This window comes from Ictalurus furcatus, chromosome 3 (assembly GCF_023375685.1).
Source record: "Ictalurus furcatus strain D&B chromosome 3, Billie_1.0, whole genome shotgun sequence".
Classification (NCBI taxonomy): Eukaryota; Metazoa; Chordata; class Actinopteri; order Siluriformes; family Ictaluridae; genus Ictalurus; species Ictalurus furcatus.
The window spans coordinates 7,044,547-7,069,575 of NC_071257.1; the positions used below are offsets into that span (position 1 = coordinate 7,044,547).

A 25,029-nucleotide genomic window follows, 5' to 3' on the forward strand; every position below is an offset into this window, starting at 1 on the left:
TGGTCTGTGTTTTGAAAATCGTTGTGATGAGTGTCAGACAAAAATCTCACTTGTCCAGTTCCTCAAGCTCAGCCTGCAAGCTGTAAAGTCTCCTGAGAGACACCACACCATACCAACAGCAACATCAACAGCAACAGCAACAGCAACAGGTAGATCACACTGAACTCACGGTCTTATGACTGGAACCTTCTGCCCCAGATCTTAAAATTCTAATAAAAACACGCACATTTCCATTACACTGCAGAAGATTAGCATGTATTTACTTCTCTGTGGAAGAGCTCTGGAACCTGATTGAGGCCTGTTTGTGATTGACACAGCTCAGCAGTACAGCAAACACAACAACTGTTTGTGGATGACAATTTACAAGGAGTAAACAAAAACTAGCTTTTTTCCCTTTCTGTTTTTTTTTGTTTGTTTTTTAAAGCTTTAGGTATACTGCTAAATAAACACATTAACAGACAGCCGAGTTTGCAAATTAGCATATTAGAAGGCCATTCCAAATGGAAGCCAGAAAAACTAGAAGCTCTTGCTTATACAGTATGGTACATTGGCATGATCTGCCTTTTTAGCTGTAGAGCTGCAGCAACTAATCCATAAAATCGATACTAATCGATTATGAAAATTGTTGTCAACAAATCTCATTATCGATTAGTTGGTCTGCATGCGGCAAGGAGTAAATACATTTATTCAGGTAATACTGTCTCAAATGGAAAACTAGCGGTTTTTTACTAACCGGAAGTATAAGCCGCTTCCTAGTCAGTGGCGCATGATGTCATACGCACATAACGCGACCCCGATAGCTTTAGCAGATACCCAGAGTCACCGACAATGACTTTCTTCACTTTACTCTTTATATACTTAATTATATACTTAGTTTATTTTATATACACAAGTATTTATGCATCATTTTTATGGATGCACAAAAAACACTGAATTAAACTACAGTCCTGAATGAATAATATATATTCTGGTATGTGTGTGTGTGTGTGTGTGTGTGTGTGTGTATTGGGTTCTTTTCAGTCTTATATAACTGGACAAGCATTTGTGTAATGTTTTAGTCTGACGTTTATATTTGCAAACACTCAGTTTGTGGATTTTATTATAAATAAAAAATTTTTTAAAAAATGGTACTGAAAGCCCCCCATCCAATTAATCGAAAAAATAACCAGCCAACTAATCGATTATGAAAATCTCTATAAGGCCATGTGTTTCCAGTTATATCTGAATCAAATCATTCTGAATGTATCCGGTAACAAGCAGAACTCAACCGGGATGGCTTCGCAATAAACAAGTCTATTGCTTCCTGACTGCGTGATCTACCCTTAAAATATACATTAAACAGGATGGAAGCTAAGATTTGACCTTGCTATGGCCGTGACCCTGTTTTGGATCAATTCCAGAATCTATTCAGTTCATCCACCGGTTCCAATGATGATTCCATACAAATCCTACACACGTTTATCCACTCGTTCTAAAGAGATAATGCTTATGAGAATCTCAGACAGATGGATGAATGGATAAACAAACCCAAAAATAAACCTTTCCAATACTAAAGTACTGGAGCCTGACCAACATATGAAATCAGTAATGCTGGTCCAGGTTATAAATCAAGTTATGAATCTGTGTGTGTAAGGACGCTTTCATCAATCACTGAAACCACTCAGGAACGTTTGGCACTACACCACGATAAACACTTAACCCAGACATCCATCTTTTTGCTTTCAGCTCTTTTTCATCAAACCCATATTATACGTATAGTGAAAAGTGACACTAGGCCTAAAATGTGGTTTAGAAAAGACAAACTCTTCAGCATAAGTGAACAGTTAAATGCATCATATCCTGTTTATGTAGACATAATGTGTGTTTATCACTTGTCAAATGTTTACTTATTTAGTCTAGATGCGCCATGTCGCTGAGGCAGGCAGTCAACGATCCACACACTTAAGCAGGCATGGACAAATCAGTAGCCCGAGTGCCCACCACAAGCACATTTCATGTCTGAGGCAGTTTTATATTTGTAGTTCCCCAGCGGACAAGTATGTTCAAAAACCCCACAAGGCGCCAAGACAATTCATGTTTTCATTTGGTATGTAGCCGTGTTAAACCTCAACGTGATTCACGGTGGTGATAGGGTAAATATAACAACACAACACATGCTACATTAACTATAACACGTGCTACAATACATACAGTCAGCTTGCAGTTTCATACGGAGAAAAAAAGGATATCTTTTAGGTGTGATGTGTGGACAGAACACCAAAACTCAAAGCCAAAACAATGGACACCGACATGATGCAAACCTGATGTGGCCTTTTAGACACTTTGTTAAGAGTAGAATAATCATTACACATTCATTTCACTTAGTCCGTATTGACTAGCGAAGTAAGTCTTCATACATTATTACATTATGTTATTTACCAGTTTTAATCCTAGTCGATTAAGTTTCCAGGCAACCAAAACGAGGCATTTGGGCTTTCACTTATAATAAATTTCTGATGTATAAATGTGTGAAAGTGTGCAGTGGAATGTGTAACAAGTGTTAAATTAATAGCCAGTTAACTTGAACAGCACAGCAGAGTCCGACAATAAATCGATAACAAATCAGAGTTTAAAGACATCAATATCAGGCGAACACAGAGATTCAAGGGCATAAACGAGAAAAACGGGCCAAAAGGATGAATATCGAGAGAATGACCAAGAATAATGCTCATTAGCAAATAAGATATTTATTACTGACAACATAATCAGTCTTCTCTTTGCTAGAGGCCATACCACTGGTGCATACTGTGATTTTAAACACAATTCACAGCATGTAGAAAGTGAGAGGGAGAGGACTGAACAGGTTTATATGGAGGAGTTTATGCTCCACAAATGAAAAGGAAGTAGACATGGAGTATTAATACCACAGCAGGTCAGATGGGGTCATGTTTTAATACACGTCATGCAGAGATGGTGTGAATGTAAAAGGGTCCAAATATAAAATCATTCATACGTCTTAAATCATTTTAGCGTGTATTAATGTGCAATGGGCACAAATAACTGACTAGCTGACAAAACTTTGCCAAATCTGGTATTATTTACTTGAAGGGATTTTTTTCTCCCTAGTTTGGTCTTGCCAATTTACACCCACTAGCTACCTCCATATGAAGCCAACCTCACTAACGCATCTGGAGGAAAGCTGCCCTCTTTCGCATACATCGTGAGCTCACAGAGACCCACGATTGGTTAGTGCTTCTGTGAAAGATGGAGGAGAGAGAGTATAACATCCCTCCCAGTTTTGCACTTTAGACTCCCAGAGAACTTGCGTACTGTCACACCATTCGAAAAGCTTTACTTACTTTTACTTCAATGTTTTATTCATTATATATAGTGTTCCTTGCACGACACATCAAGTGATTTATGTTTTTAAATTTTAGTTTTTTGTTCTTGTTAGTTGCAAATAAAATAATTCAGTCTGTTGTATTTAGTGTATAGGGTGAAGTAGCCTGTTTACAGTAAGGTGACATACAGCTATAAAATGCAGATTACAAGAAACATGACGGGACGTTTATAAAAACACAAACGTGGCGCTTTGGCATTCCTGCCCTCTTTGCTGTTGGGTTGTTTACACTGCCGGTAAATGGCACCGCCAATCATTTTCCAATGACACGCCCAAACAGTTGACCTTTTTGTAGCTTGTAAATATGAATAAACTGTACTTTTAAAAAAATTATATCTACACACACACACACACACACACACACACACACACACAAATACATATTATATAATTTATTTATTTGTTTGTTTGTTTATTTATTTGCGCACACACACACACACACACACACTACCCTCCACTAATATTGGCACCTTTGGTAAATATGAGCAAAGAAGGATGTGAAAGATTGTCTTTATTGTTTAACCTTTTGATTAGAGCTGCAACAACTAATCGATAAAATTGATAATCGATTATGAAAATCGTTGTCAACGAATCTCATAATCGATTAATTGGTCTGCATGCGGCACGGGGTGCGTTTACTCACTGCGTTACTCCGAAAACACGCATAAGAGAGTAAATACTAAAGTTGTGTCCCAAATGACGTACTATACATTTACACTATGCACTGTGTACTCTACCGTCTAGTGTATGAATTTTAGAAAGGTAATTTCGTCTCAAATGAAACACTAGCGTTTTTTACTAACCGGAAGTATAAGCCACTTCCTAGTTGATGGCGCATGATGTCATACGCACGTAACGTGACGCCGCTAGCTTTAGCCTAATACCCAGAGTCAACGACAATGACGTTCTTCAGTTTACTGTTTATGTCAGAGTTACCTTTCGTAAAAAGTCATGCATAAATACTACTATATAATATAAATTTATATTCATTTATTTTATACCTAAGTATTTATGCATTATTTTTATGGATGCAAAAATGCACCGAATTAAACTACAGTCCTAAATGAATAATATATATTCTGGTGTGTGTGTGTGTGTGTGTGTTGGGCTCTTTTTTAAATATAGTCTTATATAATTGGACAAGCAGTTTTGTAAAGTTTTAGTCTGAAGTTTATATTTGTAACACTAAGTTTGTGGATTTTATTTTAAAAAATGAAGAAAAAAAAAAGGTACTGAAAGCCCCCCTCCATCCGATTAATTGAAAAATAATCGACCAACTAATCGATTATGAAAATAATCGTTAGTTGCAGCCCTACTTTTTGTTTAAAAAAATTCAGAAAAATACTCTGCTCTCAAGGATATCAAACAATTGCAAACAAAAGACAGGTTTATCAAAATATTTTAAATATAAAAATATTCTTTGTTAATTATAGGTGTGCAACAATTATTGCCACCCTTTTAGTCAATACTTTGTGCTACCTCCCTTTGCCAAGATAACAGCTCTGAGTCTTCTCCTATAATGACTGATGAGGTTTGAGAATACATGGCAAGGGATCTGAGACCATTCCTCCATACAGAATCTCTCCAGATCCTTCAAATTTTGAGGTCCACGCTGGTGGACTCTTCTCTTCAGTTCACCCCACAGGTTTTCTATGGGTTTTAAGTCAGGGGACTGGGATGGCCATGGCAGGATCTTGATTTTGTGGTCAGTAAACCATTTTTTTGTTGATTTTGATGTATGTTTTGGATCATTGTCCTGCTGGAAGATCCAGCCACAGCCCATTTTAATCTTTCTGGCAGAGGCCGTCAGGTTTTCATTTAATATCTGTTGATATTTGATAGAGCCCATGATGCCATGTATCCTAACAAAATGTCCAGGACAAATCAATCATCCATATTTTACTGTTCTGCATTTTAAACTCGGCCAATACATGTAGTGTGTCCCAAATGACATACTATAAACTATACACTTATACTATGCACCATACACTCTGTTGTCTAGTGTATGAATTTTAGAAGGGTAGTATAATCTCAAATGGCAAACTTACGGTATTGTACTAACCAGAAATATATGCTTTTTCCTGGTCGAGTGCCAATTACGTCAAACAGATAATAAAAATGAATTGGTACATTTTACTGTTCATGTTAATAACAAGACCTCAGTCACCGTCATACAGAGGCGTAATCGTCCATGATGCCATGTATCCTAACAAAATGTCCAGGTCCTCAGGCAGATAAACAGTTGCAAAACTTTAAAGATCCACCAACATATTTACCCGTGGGCATGAGGTACTTTTCCATATGGCTACCTCTCTGTGTGTGCCAAAACCACCTCTGGTGTTTATTACCAAAAAGCTCTATTTTGGTTTTATCTGACCATAGAATCCGATCCCATCCCATTTGAAGTTCCCGTAGTGTCTGGCAAACTGAAGACGCTTGAATTTGTTTTTGGATGAGAGTAGAGGCTTTTTTCTTGAAACCCTTCCAAATAACTTGTGGTGATGTAGGTGAAGTTGTAGTTTGGATTGTAGTTCTGATTGTAGTTTTGGAGACTTTCTGACCCCAAGACGCAACTAACTTCTAATTCACAATTCTCCAGCTGTGATCCTTGGAGATTTTTTGGCCACTCAAACCGTCCTCTTCACAGTGCGTTGAGACAATATAAACACACGTCCAATTCCAGGTTGATTCATAACATTTCCAGTTGACTGGAAATTCTTAATTATTTCCCTGATGGTGCAAATGGGCATTTTCAATGCTTGTGCTATTTTCTTATAGCCGCTTCCCATTTTGTGAAGCTCAACAACCTTTTGCCACATCACATCTGTATTCCTTGGTCTTACCCATTGTTATGAATAACTAACGGAATTTGCCCTGTGTTACCTTATAATTACACACACACAAAGGCTTTAATTATTCCATCCCTTCTTGCAATATTAGCCAGGTGTTTTATTGCAGAAAGTGAAGAAATCAGTCCACAATTGTTACTTTAAATCAAGTCTTTAAAATCTTCTAAAAATTGACAGGCCTTAAAAAGAATAGGCTACCTCTCTGCTATGTGCCACTCCTGTTTGCTCTCCAAACAGCTAAACAATTTCATTAACTTAAATCAAACACCCTACAGCAGTCTGTAAAACGAGGCACAAAGAATAACAGCAAGTCTATTCAGGAATGGCAAGCAAGCATTTCATTGTATCTATATGTGCCACATTAACCTGCATTCTGAAGTCAACTTTAAAGTTCTGTCATGTAACCAAATCACATGATGTACAATGTGATTACATGTTTTACCCAAGTGCAGGTTTTTATTGTTTAGAAGAACTGTATTAAAGCTTATTTAAGTTGTTTCAAGCTTGTATATGAAGGTAAAGATGACAAGGCTGCAAAATATATAATAGCTTGGGGGGGGGGGGGTTCCAGTTTTTCTCAAATGTTTCAATATTCTATAAGCAAAAAAAAGTAACAAAAAGAACATTCAACTAATAAATGAAAAACAGCAGTCGAATACAAATAGATGGTCATCAGCTCCGTTTCGAAACTGCTACGATGTGATTTGTACTTAGCTACACATTAGCCTGACAGCCAGTGCCTGCGTGAAATTTGAACTATTTCTGGACCATCCATTTGGCACGCTGCACTTTCCACATTCTCACATTTTGCATTTGTTGAACAGGTTCTCTCCACTCCCCCTGACCCCCCTCATACTTTTCAGACTTCAAACCATAGTCCTTATCTCAGGGAACTTTTTTGTTTTGTTTTAGACCACATTCCCTCTGTTAAGCTCAGTTTTTGTGTAATTTTGTATTCTGTTCTTGTACATTTCCTGCCATAGGATGGGGAGTAAGGTGGGTTTCTAGTTTTTAAGAATTAATACTGCATATGCTTTCTTCTTAAGTATTTATGTTTAGGAATAATACATACAATTACAAATGTACAGGGGAAAAAAACAAATTTGTTTAATGTCTGCCATATGTGCTGGGTTATCAAAATAAACTGCTGTATATTGTAAATGAGAATTACATTCACTTACAAATAATGTGAAATTTCACGTGTGATTATGTAAAACTCATGAATATTTATAAATTGAAGCAGCAGCTCAAGTGAAAATGTCACACATACGGCTTCAAGTCAGTCACTTTACGCAATCACGAATCCACAAACTAATTTTACCAAACTTCACGTGTACTACTACATTTTAAAAACATTACTTAACTGGTTAAATATCAGATGAACAATACTAAACAGTATCCGAACTGTAAATTCTCCTAGCTAGCAGTTTAGCTGACTTCCCTTGTAAAGTGAAAATGCACTAATTACCTATCAAAACATGATTTCTTGTTCTCTTGTTTTGGGGTGTCTGTAATATTTATATCCAAGTGCGAACATTCGTTTCAAGTCAACTTGGAAAGCTGCTGTTGTTGGGCCTACCTCAGCTCTAGAAATCTACTTTATTTGATTTGTAAATCACTTTTAGCAACAGACATCTTCACAAAGCAGCTTCACAAAAATCCGGATGCAGATTTATAATTAGATCCCTAATGAGTAAGGACACAATGGCAAGGATAAACTCCCTGAGACAACAAAACCTTGACAGGAACCACACTCAAATGGGAACCTGTCCTCTTCTGGATGACACCGGATAGAGGGATTATAAATCATTACAGTATAAGGGTGTAGAACAGTAATAGTAAACAATGCTAAGTGTGTTGAAAAGATGTCTTGGGATAAGTCTTTATGATTACAGCAGCAGTTACTAGGTACAAATCTACAGCATCCAGGTGACATTATACACAAAACGGCAGCCAGGCCCATAAATATCTGGCCACTGAGAAAGTTATTTTCTATATTAGCTACATTACATATATACTACATATATTACTACAGTGTATTGGAATTGAAATTATATAATAAACATAAATTTGAGGGTATATAAATCCAAATCAAGTCAACAGAGTAGGAATTACAGCAATTTGTATATGCGATCCCGTCTTTTTAAGAGAACCAAAAGTTGGACGATTGGCTGCTTAGCTGTTCCATGGCATTCCTTCATTATTTCACTTACAAGTAATCAGATAAACCATCTAGAGTCGATTTCAAGCATTTGCCATTTGGAATCTGTTGCTGTTAACTCTCAATATGAAACAGCTGTCACTCCCAGTAAAGCAAGCCATCATTAGGCTGAGAAATCAAAACAAACTCATCAGAGGGATAGCAAAAAACATTAGGTGTGGACAAATCAACTATTTCGTACATTATTAGCAAGCAAGCAAGAAAGAAAGAAAGCAAGAAAGCAAGAAAGAAAGAAACCCGTGAGCTCAGGAACACCAAAAGGCCCGGAAGACCACAGAAAACAAACACAATTCGCCATAAACAGCCAATGACAATTGTTTCCCTGGTGAAGAAAACCCCTTCACAACAGCTGGCCAGATCAAGAACACTCTCCTTGAGTTAGGAGTATCCTTGTCAAAGTCAACAATCAAGAGAAGCCTTCACCAGAGTGAATACATGCTTAACGCAAGATGCAAACCATTGGAAACCATCATCACTGGAACTATTTTACTTTACAATAATTTGGTAAAGGTATCAAATGTACTGAATACCTGTCACTGCCCTACATGCCAAATAATCTCCGCGTGAAGAGGAAACCCATTAAAAAGCCTGACACTAATTATAAAGCGAGGTTCATGCATTAAATGGTTAAAAGCAGGAATTCTTCACAGCACTATTTAAAAGCGAAAGTGAGATGTACTTCCGCGAATTTTGGCTTACGTGTTTACACATGTAGGCGATCAAATAAGTAACTGCTCAAGTTTGTTCATTTAACCACCAACTCTTTAAAAAAAAAAAAAAAAAAAAAAAAAAAAAAAAAAAAAAACCTTGTTCTGAGTTGTTTTGGAAAAAAGAACTTGATAACACCCAGGTTGCAGTTCTTGTTTTGAAACAACAGTATTATAGCAACGGTCCTGTGATCAGGCTACTCACAGTGGTTTTCCAGTGATTCTATTTGCTTTAGTTTGTTTTGTTAAGCAACAGGACTTATTCGCTGGTTTGGAAATATAAAAATGGAAATGATGGATAACACGAACATTGTTGCCTTGCTCTTTCTCAAGGAACTGTATACTATTGACATGTTATGGGGAAAGGTTCCAAGAAATCTAGATCTACAGATTTACATTTTTATATTGTCAAAGCCGATTGAATATAGCCAATTTAGTCAGTAAAATGAGGAATCAGTTACGGTCACATATTACCATATTCTCCTTCCCCGTTCAGTGACATTACTGAGACCTAAACACCACTGGAGATTAACTGGTTGATGATGCCGAGCTGGGTCAAACTGTCCTCTAATTAGGCTGAACACATGTTTAGTCAAAGTGGAGCTCCAAAACCACCATTTTAGTTAGAACTCTTCAACTTTCTGCTGATCAGAAAGACTCCCCAATTTATCTGATATCGGTTCAGTGAGCTGCTGTGGAATTTGATTACTTACATGTCAAGGAACACTATAAGCAGCTCTTCTGGTCAATTTAACAGCTTTGCACAGTGCACTTGGCATCACTATTGCAACACACATTAAGGGACATGAAATTATGAGCTTAGTCTTAAAGCCCTCCCATATAAAGTATTTTTGTTGTTCTGAGGCACAGCTGGGAGATTTCGATTTTTGGACAGTTACACCTTATCCATATTTGCAGGTGAGGTAGAGCCCCGCCATATATAACAGACATTTAAAATCCTCATTCACAAATCCATACATTTTCAATTCTGTTGAAATAATCAGTTAGCCCTTTTGGGTGACCAACAATTTATTTAAAAACCCGATATTCTGTTGAATTGCTCACCTTTCTAGATGTTGTGTGGAACAGCGCTCACAGCCCCATTGAGCTCTGTAGTTATTATATCATAGTGGCCAAAATGGGAACTGCAGCAAGTGCTAATAAAGACCCATTGGGGACAGAACCATGCTGCCCCATGCTCCTTATATTTTCATTGAAAGAGGAACAGTGGACAGGACAGTTACAGAGTTGCCAGGGACACAGTTTTACATAAACCTGGGCTAGTTTCAAAATATTCTGTTGCCACAAAAATGTTATCTGTTAGCACGTTGGAATTCAATCTAATAAATTGCCACACAACAAAGGCAATGTGCAGACAGTGTGTCTATGATGTACAGAACTATTTCTACTTCAAAGATTTAAGCCGATTTAAGATAAAGCTGCTAGCACTTCAACCAAACACATCCCTTAGTTTGTTTAATCTAATATTATTGCCTACCAGCTTGTATAAGAAACAGGATTAACCAGTTGGAATCATGCATTTTTGCCATTTTCTGCCTGAAAGCTACTGACCGAGCTGCTACAATCTGAGCATACGGGTACCAAGCCCTCAGCTAATAATCCACTGCAGGTTTAGCTACTGCAGGAGGAGGGGGAAAAGTGCGTTTCTGGTTTTATAAGGTAGGCTGTCATTTTCCTTATTACAGCATGTTATTTCAATCATTTTCAGTGTAACTAAAAACAGTGTAACTGTGTCAAAAGGTATTTTATTTCCCGACACCTATTAAAGCTATCGATATGGCAAGATTGGCTGTCGGTGGATCATGCCTTAAATTAATAAATAAATTCTGAATTGCACAACTGCTTCTACTACCATCTAGCAGCATTCCCAAAATGTCAATTTAATTGTACATATCATATGGTGATTTTATATTTCATGGTTACTCCACTGTAAACACTAAAACTGTAAACATAAAGATATACAGGGGTGCTACATAAATGCCACTATTTGTTTAGTGCACCAAAGATCTGTAACTGTACTCAAATTTAAACCAAAAGTAATCATGACCTGAAACAGAAGAGTATGGGTTGTTTTGTTGGTTTTTTTTTTTTTTTGGGGGGGGAGGGGGTCCCTGATTTTCACCCTAATTTAATCATGGTCAATTCCCACCCATCAACCAGCTCTCCCCTATCACATGACCATGTACCCACCAAGGAGGGCAAAAGCGATCACGTACTACTTCTAGGGCACGTGAAACCAGCCGAGCACGCCTTGCTATGATTGATAGAGGCGAGAGAGTATGCCACCCCTCCCTCTCTCTCTGAGAGTACGGACAATTTTGCTCCCTTGGACTCCCGGCCACAGATATCTGTGATATCGCTTCATTATAACAGGGCGAATGCTTTTCTGACTGCTGCGTTTTCGTTCTAATTTATTTGGTTCTATTTCCCAAAACATATGCAAATTCATAGCCTAATTTAAACCACCGTGACCCTGACCAGGCAGTAACTAAGGATGAATGAATGAAGCTGATAAATGCATCGTTCCCAATTACATTAATGAAGGTGGTCTTTTTTCATTCTGCAAGCGTTCGTATCTGAAGCTTGCTCACACGTGCAGGAAAGTAAAAACCTCCCATTCGCATGACTTTATAGTTGCGTAACGCGGGGGATCCCAGTGCGAGATCCGATGCGCATGTCTAGTCTCAACCAGATGCCTTGCGAAGCTAACTATGTCTGAGATAAGGCCTCGAGACACTTTACTTTGAGTTAAAATTTGACTGATTTGACCGCCTTACAGTTTTATTACGCCTGTCAAGTTATAAGTTACTTCTCTCCTGAAATGTCTCTGGCCAACGCAGGCAGTGGAACTCTTCAGAGGCCTGTGAAGATCATGTTTTCTGATACACACACACAGTGAGGTCCAAAAATCCTTTTGTTTGGCATTCTTTTGCAATTTAACACCAAGGTTTAATACCAATAATGTTAATCAGCAACAACTTGTGTGAAAAATTTAATCTTAGAAATATCGACATGAATTTCAGAGTTTCGTAGTATTTGATATGTCCTTTTTTTTTCGCTTTAAGGACAGTGCGCACTCGAGCTGAACCAGACTCCGCAAGTTTGTGCAAAACCCGATGATCCATTTTAGATAAAAATCCATCTGTGCGTCATATGAACAAGTGCTTCGGGGGGGGGGGTTTATTTTGTAGTAAATCTGTAGAAATCTGCATGAATTTAAACACAGTGACCTAGAAAACTGTGCGACATATTGAATATTGAATAGCCAAGCTGTTGCACATTTCAGTTCTAGAACTTTCTGTTTATCACCAGCATCAAATGACAAACAGAAACAGATTTCCAATATGGGCTCAGACTTATACATACATACATATATACATATATATACACACATATACATACATACATACATTATATATATATATATATATATATATATATATATATATATATATATATATATATATATAAAATCAACGTTCATCATGAAGTGATGCCCTGTAGGTAAACTCCATCAGGATTTAATAATCATAACTTTTAACATGTCACTGAACTAATTCTGAACTAGTATTGGTTTATCTTTCGTCACCTGAAGGAAAACCTGACTCTACAATCACATAACAACAAAGTTGTTCAGCTTGGAAGCTTCATGACTAGTTAAATCTTTGTTTATGATTAAACCTGGAAAAGTTTTAGGCCACAGGTGAGCTGGTGCACTCTGTGTCTCAAGTCATACACAGCCACAACATCATCATCATACTCATCATCATCATCATCATAATAATAATAAGGAAAGTATTTTTTAAAGAAGGGTTCAGTAACTATAACGCTGTTGTGGACGCCAGCTCCTACAGCAGTCGGTTGAAGTGTTACTAAGTGAAATGGTTGTCACACAAGCAGCTGAATCTTCCTCACCTTGGGTAAGTCTCGGAGTTGGTTCGCGTCCAGCAAAAGTTCTTCCAAACTGCGGCTGTAGCGATAAACGTCGTCCGGTACGTAGAGCAGCGAACAGTGGCGCCGGTCGATGGTCTCGACATGACGGTTACACCGCCACAGAGGGATACAGTGAAACATCCCGGATCTCACAGGAGCGCGCGCGACACTCACGAGCTCCAACTAGTCAAGTCAAAGCACCCGCAACTTACAGTAAATAAATAAATCAATCTCTCGGTCAACCCTGTCGCGGTTTTAAGCTACTTTCAAACGCAGGACGATAATGGACCAGGTCCCGGGCCGGGCTTCACCACCACTACACACAGTAACATGGGCTAAAAACAGCGCAAGTCCACGTCTCAATCGTCGCCCCTTCCATCGTTCTCGGCCAGTCTTTCCTGCAGTGTTGACAAACTTCCCATACTTTGTTCCGCGAAACCATTTACATGTCTCCTCGCGTCGTGTTTTATTTTTTTGTTATTTTATTTTTTCTGCGTCCCGTAGTGTTATTTCCTTTTAGTCCACTTTCTGACCCGGAAAACACTCTCTCACTCACTCACTCACTCACTCTCTCACTCACTCCTTCATTCCAAGCTGGCGTCACGCTTTCCCGGAGCCCCTCCCACTTTTAGCCCCGCCCACCCCTTGGAAAGCGGAAGAGAGGGAATTGTGATTTCCCTGAGCCCCTCCCACATTTAGCCCGCTCATCCCCTTGAAAAGCGGAAGAGAGGGAATTGTGATTTCCCGGAGCCCCTCCCACTTTTAGGCACGCCCACATATGGAAAAGCGGAAGAGAGGGATTTTTTTTATTATTATTATTAATGAAACAACAGTAGGGGAATACAAAGTCGTACAAAAACACTTGAATCTATAAAACAGTAAAATCAAAATTCTGCATCTTATATCCAAAATCAATCATACATCTAATACATCAAGTATCCTTTTTAACAGACTTAACAGCTTTAGGATTATTCTGTATTGACATTAGAGAGTTGTAAAAAATTCGTTAAGTCAGTAGAAAATAGTCAATCATTTGGTACAGTTAACATATACTTTGCTTTAGGCATATTATATTTCCCAAATAAAATAAGAATTTTGGAAGAAAGGGAATTGTAATTTTTTCTTGGAGCCCCTCCCACGTTTAGCTCCGCCACCCCTGGAAAAGCGGAAGAGAGGGAATTATAATAATTCCACACGGAGTTCAGGAAGAGTTTAGCTATCGAATGTGCTTGTTGCCTTTTTGCTCACTGAAATAAATTAGTATTTTGTTTGCAGCACCATTTTCACACATGTTAAACACGTTTACGTGGTTAATGCACGTATTAATGACAAATTCATGCCCTATTATGTTGAAATATCCAATAAATAATTCTTGAATATTTCTGCAAGTGCATCCAGTGGCTATAAAAAATAAATTCCCCTCACCCCATCAGAGCAGATTTATTTCATGAAAATTACTTAAATACAGTACAGTGCTATTCTGGTTATTTATTGGAACAATAAATCTTTTTATTCATGGACTTTATAGCTACAGAACACATAAGGTCCAAGGTGACATTATTTATTGGCGTTATTGATTAAACCCCTTCAGTTCAAGTGGCCAGTTAAATAGGCTAATAACTAGAATTCAATATATGTCAGAGCTTTGATAAATGTAAGTTGTGGGCTGTAATAAATGGTGCCTATTGGTGAATTTTAATATCTATCAATAGCTTGATGAATTATTAGTAATACCTTATCTCCTGAGGTCATCAACATCATCATCATCATGATCATCATCATCATCAGTAAGTCACTCTGGATAAAGGCATTTGTTAAATGGTGTAAATGTCAATAATATTAAGGCAAATTTACACACACACACACACACACACACACACACACACAAGTAGGGAGCTGAATTAGTGATTTACATTTTTTTCAATTCCATAGTGTTCTAATCCTTTTGCTTAAAATAAATAAATAAAGTGCCCTGCGATGGACTGGCATCCAGTCCAGGGTGTACCCCGCCTTGTGCCCGATGCTCCCTGGGATTGGCTCCAGGTTTCCTCGTGACCCTGAAGAAGGAGTAAGCGGTAGAAGATGGATGGATGGATGGATAAATAAATAAATAAACTTATGGTTCTGTTGTCTGAAATGTTCTACAATATATTAGCCAAATCTAGAATGTCACTCTGTGTCATTCAATTAAATTCAACTTTATTTGTATAGCACTTTTAACAATGGACGTTGTCACACAGCAGCTTACAGAAATATATAAATACCGGATATAAATGTTACGTTTATAAATGTATCCCTAATGAGCAAGTCAGAGGTGAAGATGGCAAGAAAAAACTCCCTGAGATGACATGAGGTAGAAACCTCAAAAAGGGAACCCATCCTCATCTGGCTGAAACAAAATAGTGCAATTATAAATCATTTCTCTTCTATAGCTGTAGACGATATAGTCAAAAAGTGCAATTGTGTAACCAGGAACCTATGAGCTTGTGACCAACGTATGAATATGAGCATCAGAGTGATTTCCAAAAGCATTATAGTTTTAACTTAAAAACTATTGTATCGAACTGAAGTTATTAACTTTTCAATGATGGAGACTTGAGAGCAAAACAGTTTTCAGCAATTGCAGTCCTAAGGCTATTCAAGGAAGAACATCCACTGCCACATCCACAGCCTGACACAACCGTCACTGAATGGCTCTATGAATCTACGACACCGGGCTCGTAACAGTTAGCCCATAGTGTCGCTTCATACCATTTTGTGTGTTCTTCTTATGACCACTAGTGGTGTTGCTGCGCTCAGTTTCAGAGAAAAAGAAACAATAATCCTCTTTAAAACATTTGTTATCAGTAAATAAGATGATGTGGGCGCCAAAAAAGAAACCTTGAGAAAACAGAGGGGCTTCACCCCAATGATACAATCCGCCCCTGTCTATAAATTAAAAAGAATGCTTCATGGATGGTTGGGGTCCCCAGACCCCAATTTGAGAACCACTGACATATGGCACCCAACCCTGTTTTATGTAAAATATTAGAAATAAGGTTATTTTTTGCACTATGTGATGGACTGGTATCCCAGTCAGGGTATTCCATTGTTCCCAGTAAAGTCTCTGGATCCACTGCACTACTGAGCCAGTGAGAGGGTATTTTTGCTTAGGATAGAGTTCTCTGCAAAAGATTGCATCCCTTGTGGTTTCCAGATAGAAAAAAAACAAAGGAAAATGTACATGTAGGAAACACTTGATATCCTAATAAAAACAATTCCAATAAGTTAAAAATGAAATGTGTTTGTATCCCACAACAACTCGACCCCTTGATCTCCAGGCATTATGTGAAGAAAGCAGATCATTTCTATCTAATTCAGGTTAACCCTTTCTCACAGTACATTAGCATTCCATTTCGCCAGCAGAATGGAAATCAACTTTATCTGACATTTTCAGTCAGTATATTACTTTATCACCGCAAGTCTTTAAAAAGATTAGTCAGGACATTGTTGGGTTTCTGTGTGTAGAGTATCTCGACTCTGTGTTTAGCTGCTGGTGAGCAGGGCGATGGGAAATGGAAGAGGTGTGAGCCCCTTGCTGGGCAAACAATTCACACCTCTCCACAATAACATTGGTACAGAAATAAAACAGACTGTCTATCTTCATTAACCATTACTGTGGAGTGTAACACAAATAAATTCAAAGCTGAACACGGGCACCCCCAAAACAGGCAGAAGTTCCATTTTTTGGCCTCTGGTAAAAGAGTTAAGCCTATCTAGCAGAAATTTCCTTAGCAGTAGTTACCTGACTGACGTTGACTTACAGTGTCACAGGAATTCCATTTACAGGTTTTAAGCGACCTTGTCATTCACAAACATCTGCTAGGAAAATTTATCTACAGTATCATGGCAGGTTGTTTCCTGCTCATCTTCTCTGACAGAATGACAGACACCAAATTGAACTTACCTGTTTAAAAATATAAGTATAAAATAGATTTAACCTAATTTAACAACCATTAAAACTAATAGACTAAATTATAAAACACTGGACATAATGCACAGGCCAATCGCCTGGTCATCATCATTAACTTGGCTACAAAGACCCTGGTAATGCCATTCCGCTGTATGTACTAAAAATTGTCCTCAAACACATATAATATCATATAACAGCACACACCATTGGCAAACATGCTGTGGGAAAATGACCGTTACGCAGTGATTTACATAGACTTCAGAGCCTTAGCAGCTTTTAATGTGGCTTTTTTTTTTTAACAGAAAACACTGACACTCCATTAAACTCTCCCTCCATGGGCAGAGACAGAGACAGGTGAACATGTCTTTGTCTCATGTGACCAGGCATCATTCATTAACTCGTGTATTTATTCAGTGTTACTTTTAAATTAAAGAGATTAGACACCTAAAATAGGTTATATATATATAAATATATATATGTATATATATATATATGTGTATATATATATATATATATATATATATATATATATATATATATATAAAGTGGAGGAAATGGTCATATACTGTATGTCCTCGTTGCATATTCCCATAACTACACAAGCAGTCATTATCCATGTCCATCTTGGAATTTGGTGGCTGTTGTTAAGGTTCTTCAGGCTACATGTCATAGAATTTACTTTTGAACATGGAGATTTGGTTTTCTCTGATTAATACCATTTTGGGAAAGTAAGCATTTAATACAGCCTGTGGTACAATTATTCAAGTAGAACTTTGTACTTTACAGTTACCTTTATATAGCGCTTTTCTAGTCACTCAAAGCACTTTGAGTGTCTATAAAAGCGCTATATAAAGGTAACTGTAAAGGGGAATTTCCTAAACCACCACTAGTGTGTAGCATCCACCTGGATGATGTGACGGCAGCCATAGTGTGCCGGAACATCCACCCATCCTGGGATTTTTAGTGACCACAGAGAGTCACAACCTCGGTTTTGTGAGTGCAAATACAATTCACAAAACACTAAAACACAACTTCAGTCCCGAAATGCTGTGCTGTTTTTACAGTATAGTGTCACTATACTGGGGCATTAGGTCCCCACACAGACCACAGGGTGAGCGCCCCCTGCTGGCCTCACTAATACCACTTCCAGCAGTGACCTTAGTTTTCCCCAGGAGATCTCTCATCCAGGTATTGGCCAGGCTCAATCCTGTTTAACTTCAGTGGGACAACAGGCGAGAACTGCAGGGAGATATGGCTCTGGCATATACTTGCTATTATATGTACTCAAGTATCAAAACTATTTAAGTGTCAAAGTTTTTTTTAAAAATACAATTTCAAAAAAAGTTAGAATCTTTTTATGTTGCTCTACATGTTTTATACCCACGAAAGCAAGTTTGCTTGGTCTCAACAAAATTTCCAGGCCCATTACATCTCAAAAACAGAACAAAAGCCGTGACACACTTTTACTTCAATATACTACTTTTTTTTATAACACTATAATCTATTATACACTCCATAATCCCCTTTCCCCATCCCAATCTTTGCAATATTTTACAACAGAAACGGTTCTGTATATTGAAGATACACTCTCTGCAGTTTCCTGTTCCCTTTGTTTGCCATATCCTATGTTTGCAAAAAAAAAAAAAATGGATTAGATTTCATTTCGATTATGTGCTTTAAAACAAGATCTCAGTGTCCATTGACTACTTTTATACTAGTCCAAAGAAATCATGCGCCGAATTGTTTTTCACACCTTGCTCTAAAACGAGCAAAATATGGCATAAAAAAAAGCAGCCCTGGAAATACCGAGTGAAAGCAAAAGTCATTTTGCAGATTTGCAACTAGTATTTGAAGCTATCCATGATTTCCCTCTATGTTGACTACAGCCCCAGTCCCACTGAAAAGAAGCAAACCTATAGCATGATGCTGCCACCAGCATGCTTCGCAGGGGTTTAATGCAGTGTTTATGAATGCTACTCAACTACTCTGTTGATAAAATAGTTCAAATGATTATTTTTTTAAAAAAGATGCAAAGTTACCACCTCGCTTCTACCTTACGTTGCATCACCTTTCGACATTGACAGGTTTAAATAGGACAAATTGATTCTGCAAGGCCTGAGGCATCTGCCACTTAATGTGCCACTAAATCGCTCATATAATGAAATTTGAGGAGGCTGTCATTTGACCTACCACAGTTTGTGTCTGACCTGTCACTTCACTTGATAAAGCTTAAGGATTTTCACATGTTGACCGTGGACTGTAGCTAACCACTGGCATGACATTAGGCTTTACATTAAATGCAAAAAGCAATGGGGCTTTTAACACAGTTCATTTTGCAATTTAGTTTGGCTGGGAACTAGTGAACGTAATAAAGATATTAAAAATTCAGTCACTTCTGAGTGACAACAAAGTGTGGAAGAAATTACCATATTAACATGGTAATACATGTGGTATTTACATCCCCAACCCCATCCCCTGACCTTCTTCACCAACCCCCCCCCCCCCCCCCCCCGGGCCAAATTTCTATAGCATTTCAACTGTATTGACTGTATGAGTGTATGACGACGCATAACCTTTGAAATTGGATGTACTGTAATATTTGAAACCTATTAACACAGAGGGCAAGTGCAAACAAAAACAGGAAGCATTGAGGAAGTAATTAAAGTGGGATGCCAACAGGGTCATAAATAGTTATACAGACTCTGGAAAGTAATAAATAAATTCGAAACAAGGGTGGACCTACTTTTTTTTTAAATTATGTCATTTAGGGTGGCAGCACATTTGCAGCGTTTAGTCCTTTTGAATCAAATCCTGGTGCGTTTCCATCTTGGTCTTGATTTGGTTCATTTAGGATGATGAGAATACTCGGATGCCTAAACAACCGGTCCGATACAGTTTTTCTGTGTGATTTGTATCATTTGTATCAAATCAGGTTCCACAAATAAGTATAACAGTTTTAAACACAAATATAGTAATAGCAATGTGTCATTTGCAGTGGGAATGTGCTATTTAAATGATGAATTTACTAATATAAATGGCTTTGCTTGATAAATTACACAACATAAAAATGTGTTGCAGTTTTCTGTCAAGCATTTGTGTTTTATCCTATCCATTCATCCATCCATCCTCTATACCGTTTATCCTTTTCAGGGTCACAGGGAACTTGGAGCCTATCCCAGGGAGCATCATGAACAAGGCAGGGTACACCCTGGACAGGGTGCCAATCCATCGCAGGGCACACAATCACATACACATTCACACACTATGGACACTTTAGACAGATATGATTTTAGATATGATTAAGGACTATTTGGATGGGCATGTGGGGCACAACAGCAGCATGTCTCAGTTACGTGCTGGTTTTTCTTTCGTGAGGAGCACTATTCATTCCAGTAATGCTGTTTGATGGAACCACAATATGTCATGCTGAAATGTATGTTTTGGGCTGTAAATATATTCAGAGAACTATTATTTTAAAGGTTTCGCATTCAAGATAGACATGTTTGCATTTTTCAACCAATGTGTCTTTTGTGCTCCTAACATGACTCAAATATTAAATATTTAAGCAAATATTAAAGCAACTTAAGTTAAAGCAATTTAAGTTAAATATTTGAGTTAAATATTTAAGCAACTTTTTCATCTTATTGATTTTTAATTGTCACTACATCTCATTAGTTTTTTGGGGTTTTTTTGGAAAATATAACCAAAGAACAGGTATAAAGTAATTAAGGAATGTTTATTACTAAATGTGTAGTGAAATGATCAATGTTTTATTTATCAATCAACCATTTTTAAAGGATTTTATTGCAACAACATCTAATCTAATCCAAAAAGCTCAAATCATTATCACTCTAATTAGGCGCTTGTGGCACACCACATATTTATGTTTTCCAGTCAATACTAGCACTGTCTATGAGTCTTTTATCTATAGACTTAACAGTTTTATCCTCCGAGTTTCCCTGCTTTTAATTAAGTATTCACTTAGGAGCCATTTGTTTTCAATCTGTGGCAATAATAACGATTAAACTGTAATAAAACATAAGAAACTTTCAGTCAATTTTCAACATTCGACTGTCAGCGTATTCATGAGGAAATGCTCGTATCTGAACACCAGTGACATTGAATGCTTAAACCTTTTTAAAAGTGCACTGTTAAATTTTACTTGGTAATAGTAGTAGTAGTGCATTTAATAATATTACTGGAACTGAAATACAGGGTGTTTACAGCATTATGAGGCACAGCTAAAATTACAACGGCACACTGTAAATCATTACAGCATATTCTTTTGATCTATTATTAGATTAAAATCTAATATAATCTAATATTACTATAATAATACTTTTTTTAAAAGTGCATTTCACGACACTCAAGGTCACTTCATAAAAATAACATGCAAATACAATTCACAAAACACTAATAAAGCACAATATTATATATATAAATTTATACATATGCATATATATACATTATACAATATTATACATAAAACATATATTATAATTAAGTATTATGTAACCATGTCACAGAGAATATACAAGCCTGAAGAAATGAGTTTTTAAAGAACTTTTGAATCTTGAAATAGATTCACAGTTGTGGATGTGATGGGGAAGTGAATTCATGAGCTTAGGGGCAATGTGAGTAAAGGCTCTTCCAACCATGGTGGTAAAGTTCATGTCCGTAATTGCTAGTATAAGTTCCCTGCAACTGCAGTTGCCAGCCAGTTTTACTGCAGCCATATTACTCAGACGCTCATTAATTACTGAACTCAAACTGCTTTCAGACATGGGGGACTCAAAGTCTTGTAAATCCACTCTAATTAGGCCTCAGAAAATGCACAAGTATTTATTTAAATTTGGAAACCCACACAGAGTTCCATTTTCAAAATCGCCTCCACTCCAAGTGCAAAATGAAAATTGTGAATAATCAATGAGCATATGCCTCACTCTTGTCTGGGTTTTATTACTATCAAAATAAGTTTGCCGTTACTTTCTGCCTGAAGACACACCTGAAAAAAATTCATACCCATCCACACTGACCCACTCGATTCATCAGGGGAGCCTTCAGTCTGCAGCAGAGGTTATTAAATCCAGTTCTTGGCCTTCATGTCAGACATTGAGCCTGTCCAATGCACCTGACCCAACTCCCGAAGGGTTAATAAACATCTGATGAGCCGCTTAGTTGTGAAACAAATCTTTGTTGTCACAGGGACTATATCTGAGAAGCACTGGGCTACAGCACTAAAGCATTCAGACGTGATTGTGGCTATGCTCTACTCCCTTCACAGTGAGATCTCTCAATATGCCACTTCATGGCGTAGGAGTTGAATGTTTTGGAATGGACTACAAAGTCATTTCTCCAAGGTGAAGTCAGTATTTTACTTTCACCCAATCACTGACAAGGATATCAGTTTGTACAGGCAAATGCACGACACCCATGCTCAAGCTGATATCAGTTTCAGGTTGCAGTTAAGAGATTGCAGTAACTCGGAATATATTATTCGGAATGAACAGATAAGGTGTTTAAAACAGATAGGAACAGGAAACGTGCGGCTCCTTTTTTGTTGTCTTTTTTGTTTTTGTTCATTGAAGAAAACTTGCCAGAAACGTTCAGAGGGCATTTACTCACTGCAAATTGTCTGAGGCAGTGGCAAAACCATGACTCAATATATCGATATTCAGAGTAGCACTACTTTCTACTCGTTTCTGGCCCCATCCATTTGCTTTAATTCAGCACAAAATCAGAGCCTTTAGCCTTTAGCCTTAGACCACAGCCTTTAGTTTTTCCATAGTGTCAACACATGTTGAAATGAATCAGATATGCAAAGCAGGATCGACAGTTTGTTTGTTGTTTGTTTGTTTTTTCAGGCATACTATACTATACTATACATGCAAGCTGCTCCACATTCATTAGCATGATTTGCTGTTGTTATTATTGCTTTATTAATTATGGCATATACTTGTGTTCGTTCTCTCTTTTTCAACAACACAATTCAAAATGCTCTGCTGTGAATTAGTTAGACACACAAATAGGATGCATAATACCAAAATAATATACAAAATACCCTGATTTTATTTTACTGGGGTACAGTGACTTAGTAGTTAACAAGTTTGTCCCACACCTAGAGGGTTGGGGGTTCGAATCCCACCTCCGCCCTGTGTGCGTAGAGTTTGTATGCTTTGGGGTTTTTCTCCCTAGTCTAAAGATATGTGCTTGATATGTGCTTGATATTGGCATTTCAAAATTGTCTGTAGTGTGTGAAGGTGAGTGGGATTGTGCCTTGTGATGGGTTGGCACCCCATCCAGGGTGTCCCCTGCCTTGCTCCCAGAGTTCCCTGGGATAGGCTCCAGGATCCCTGCAACCCTGTGTAGGATAAGCAGTACAGAAAATGGATGGATGGGTGGATTTTTTTACTTGGTAAAAGCTGCTTTGATGCAAGCTGTTATTTGGGAAGAATTTTAACCTTTCCCCTTTCAATTTTAGCATTCGTGAAGAGGTAGTTTTATTGAGAGAAAAAAAAGCAATTCAACACAGGAAATTAATTTGTTTCTGAAGTTTCACTTGACATTATATCACATAACACCCACTCTCTGTAAAACATGTTTTTTCTGTGCCACCAAGCCACATATTCAGGCCAGTAATTTAAAGCCAGTGTAATTGGTTCTGCCACAGCCTTGACCTGGAACTTCAGCATGTCTCCATCAGTCATATCTGTGGATGTTTCTGTTGCTGTGGATAGAAAGGTGAAACTTCCTGAAGGTTCAATAAATATCCCAATAGTATTCTTGTTGGCACACAAACATTGCCTGTAGACAACATTCATTTAACTATTATTGTTAAATATTCAACATTCGATGATTATTACTATTCCCAGTTGATAACTGACAATTTAATAATGTTTGGCTGAATGAATAAATGTATGACGTGTCATTTTAAATGAAAATGAACAATCCTAACTGACTAAGGTGTAATCTTACGAGTGATTATTTAATGAGGTTTAAGTGCAGCATATTGATGCCTCCATGTGTGTCATTTATACGCAAACGTTCATTATTCATATACTTTTTCTCCCTGATTAAAATGCGAGATGAGCCAATCGAAACAGTCTTACGAACTCTCTGATGTTAACCGACACCGCCTCCTGTCACAGGGCTCTAGGGACTCGATGGATATCCTGCTTTCTGTCAAGGTAAATGGAGAATATTTTGAGTTCATTCATATGAAATAATGTCTATTTAATAGAGATGCAACCAAAATATTTAGCCCAAAAATGGTCAAAAGCGACACCGTTGATTTTCAGGTCAAAGAGAAAAACAGGGGAAACATTTTGACCTAAAAAGACTAGATAGATCTACAAGAAAGGGATAGATTTAACACTTTAGAAATATCATTAATGGTGACCTCAGTAATGCTCTTGTGGTTGAACGAGCAAGTCCTCACAGCCACGCTCCAAAATGTAGTGGAAAGCCTTCCCAGAAGAATGGACGTTATTATAAAAGAAAAGGTTGGGGGGGGGGGGGGGTTGTACTGACTCCATATTAATGCACAACAAGCACATCTAGGTTGTGACAGACAAGTGTCCACATACTTTTTGCCAGCCTTATAGTGTATATATACTCTATTAGGACATTTCATGGAAATTATATAAGGTACATAGGATGGTTGAATTGAGATGTAACATATTTAAATAAGGATCAGTGTAAATAAGGGACTGGTAGGACATGCCAGAAGCTGATCCATCATTTAATTGCCAACAGAATCTACCTTAGTATGAATAATGAATAGAGAAGTGTGTGTGTGTGTGTGTGTTTGTGTGTGTGTGTGTGTGTGTGTGTGTGTGTATTCCTTGGCATGCCGGTAAGTTTACCAGCCAAAGTCTGGTGTGTTTGCTAGATCAATGGCAACAGATGCTCACCTGCAAAGGGAGAGAGAGAGAGTGAAGAGAGAGAGAAGAGAGAGAGAGAAGAGA

General features: G+C 37.7%; 1 protein-coding gene across 1 annotated transcript in view; it reads right to left on the reverse strand.

The window, feature by feature from the left end:
* The window catches only part of lrrc1 (leucine rich repeat containing 1), a 54,275-nt gene extending 40,577 nt beyond the window's left edge, over window positions 1-13,698 (reverse strand). The window contains exon 1 of the mRNA XM_053620562.1: window positions 13,093-13,698. Within this exon, the coding sequence (XP_053476537.1) occupies window positions 13,093-13,251 (159 nt within the window). The 5' untranslated portion in view covers window positions 13,252-13,698. The remainder of the gene's footprint in view (window positions 1-13,092) is intronic.
* Between the last annotated feature and the right edge of the window lie 11,331 nt (window positions 13,699-25,029).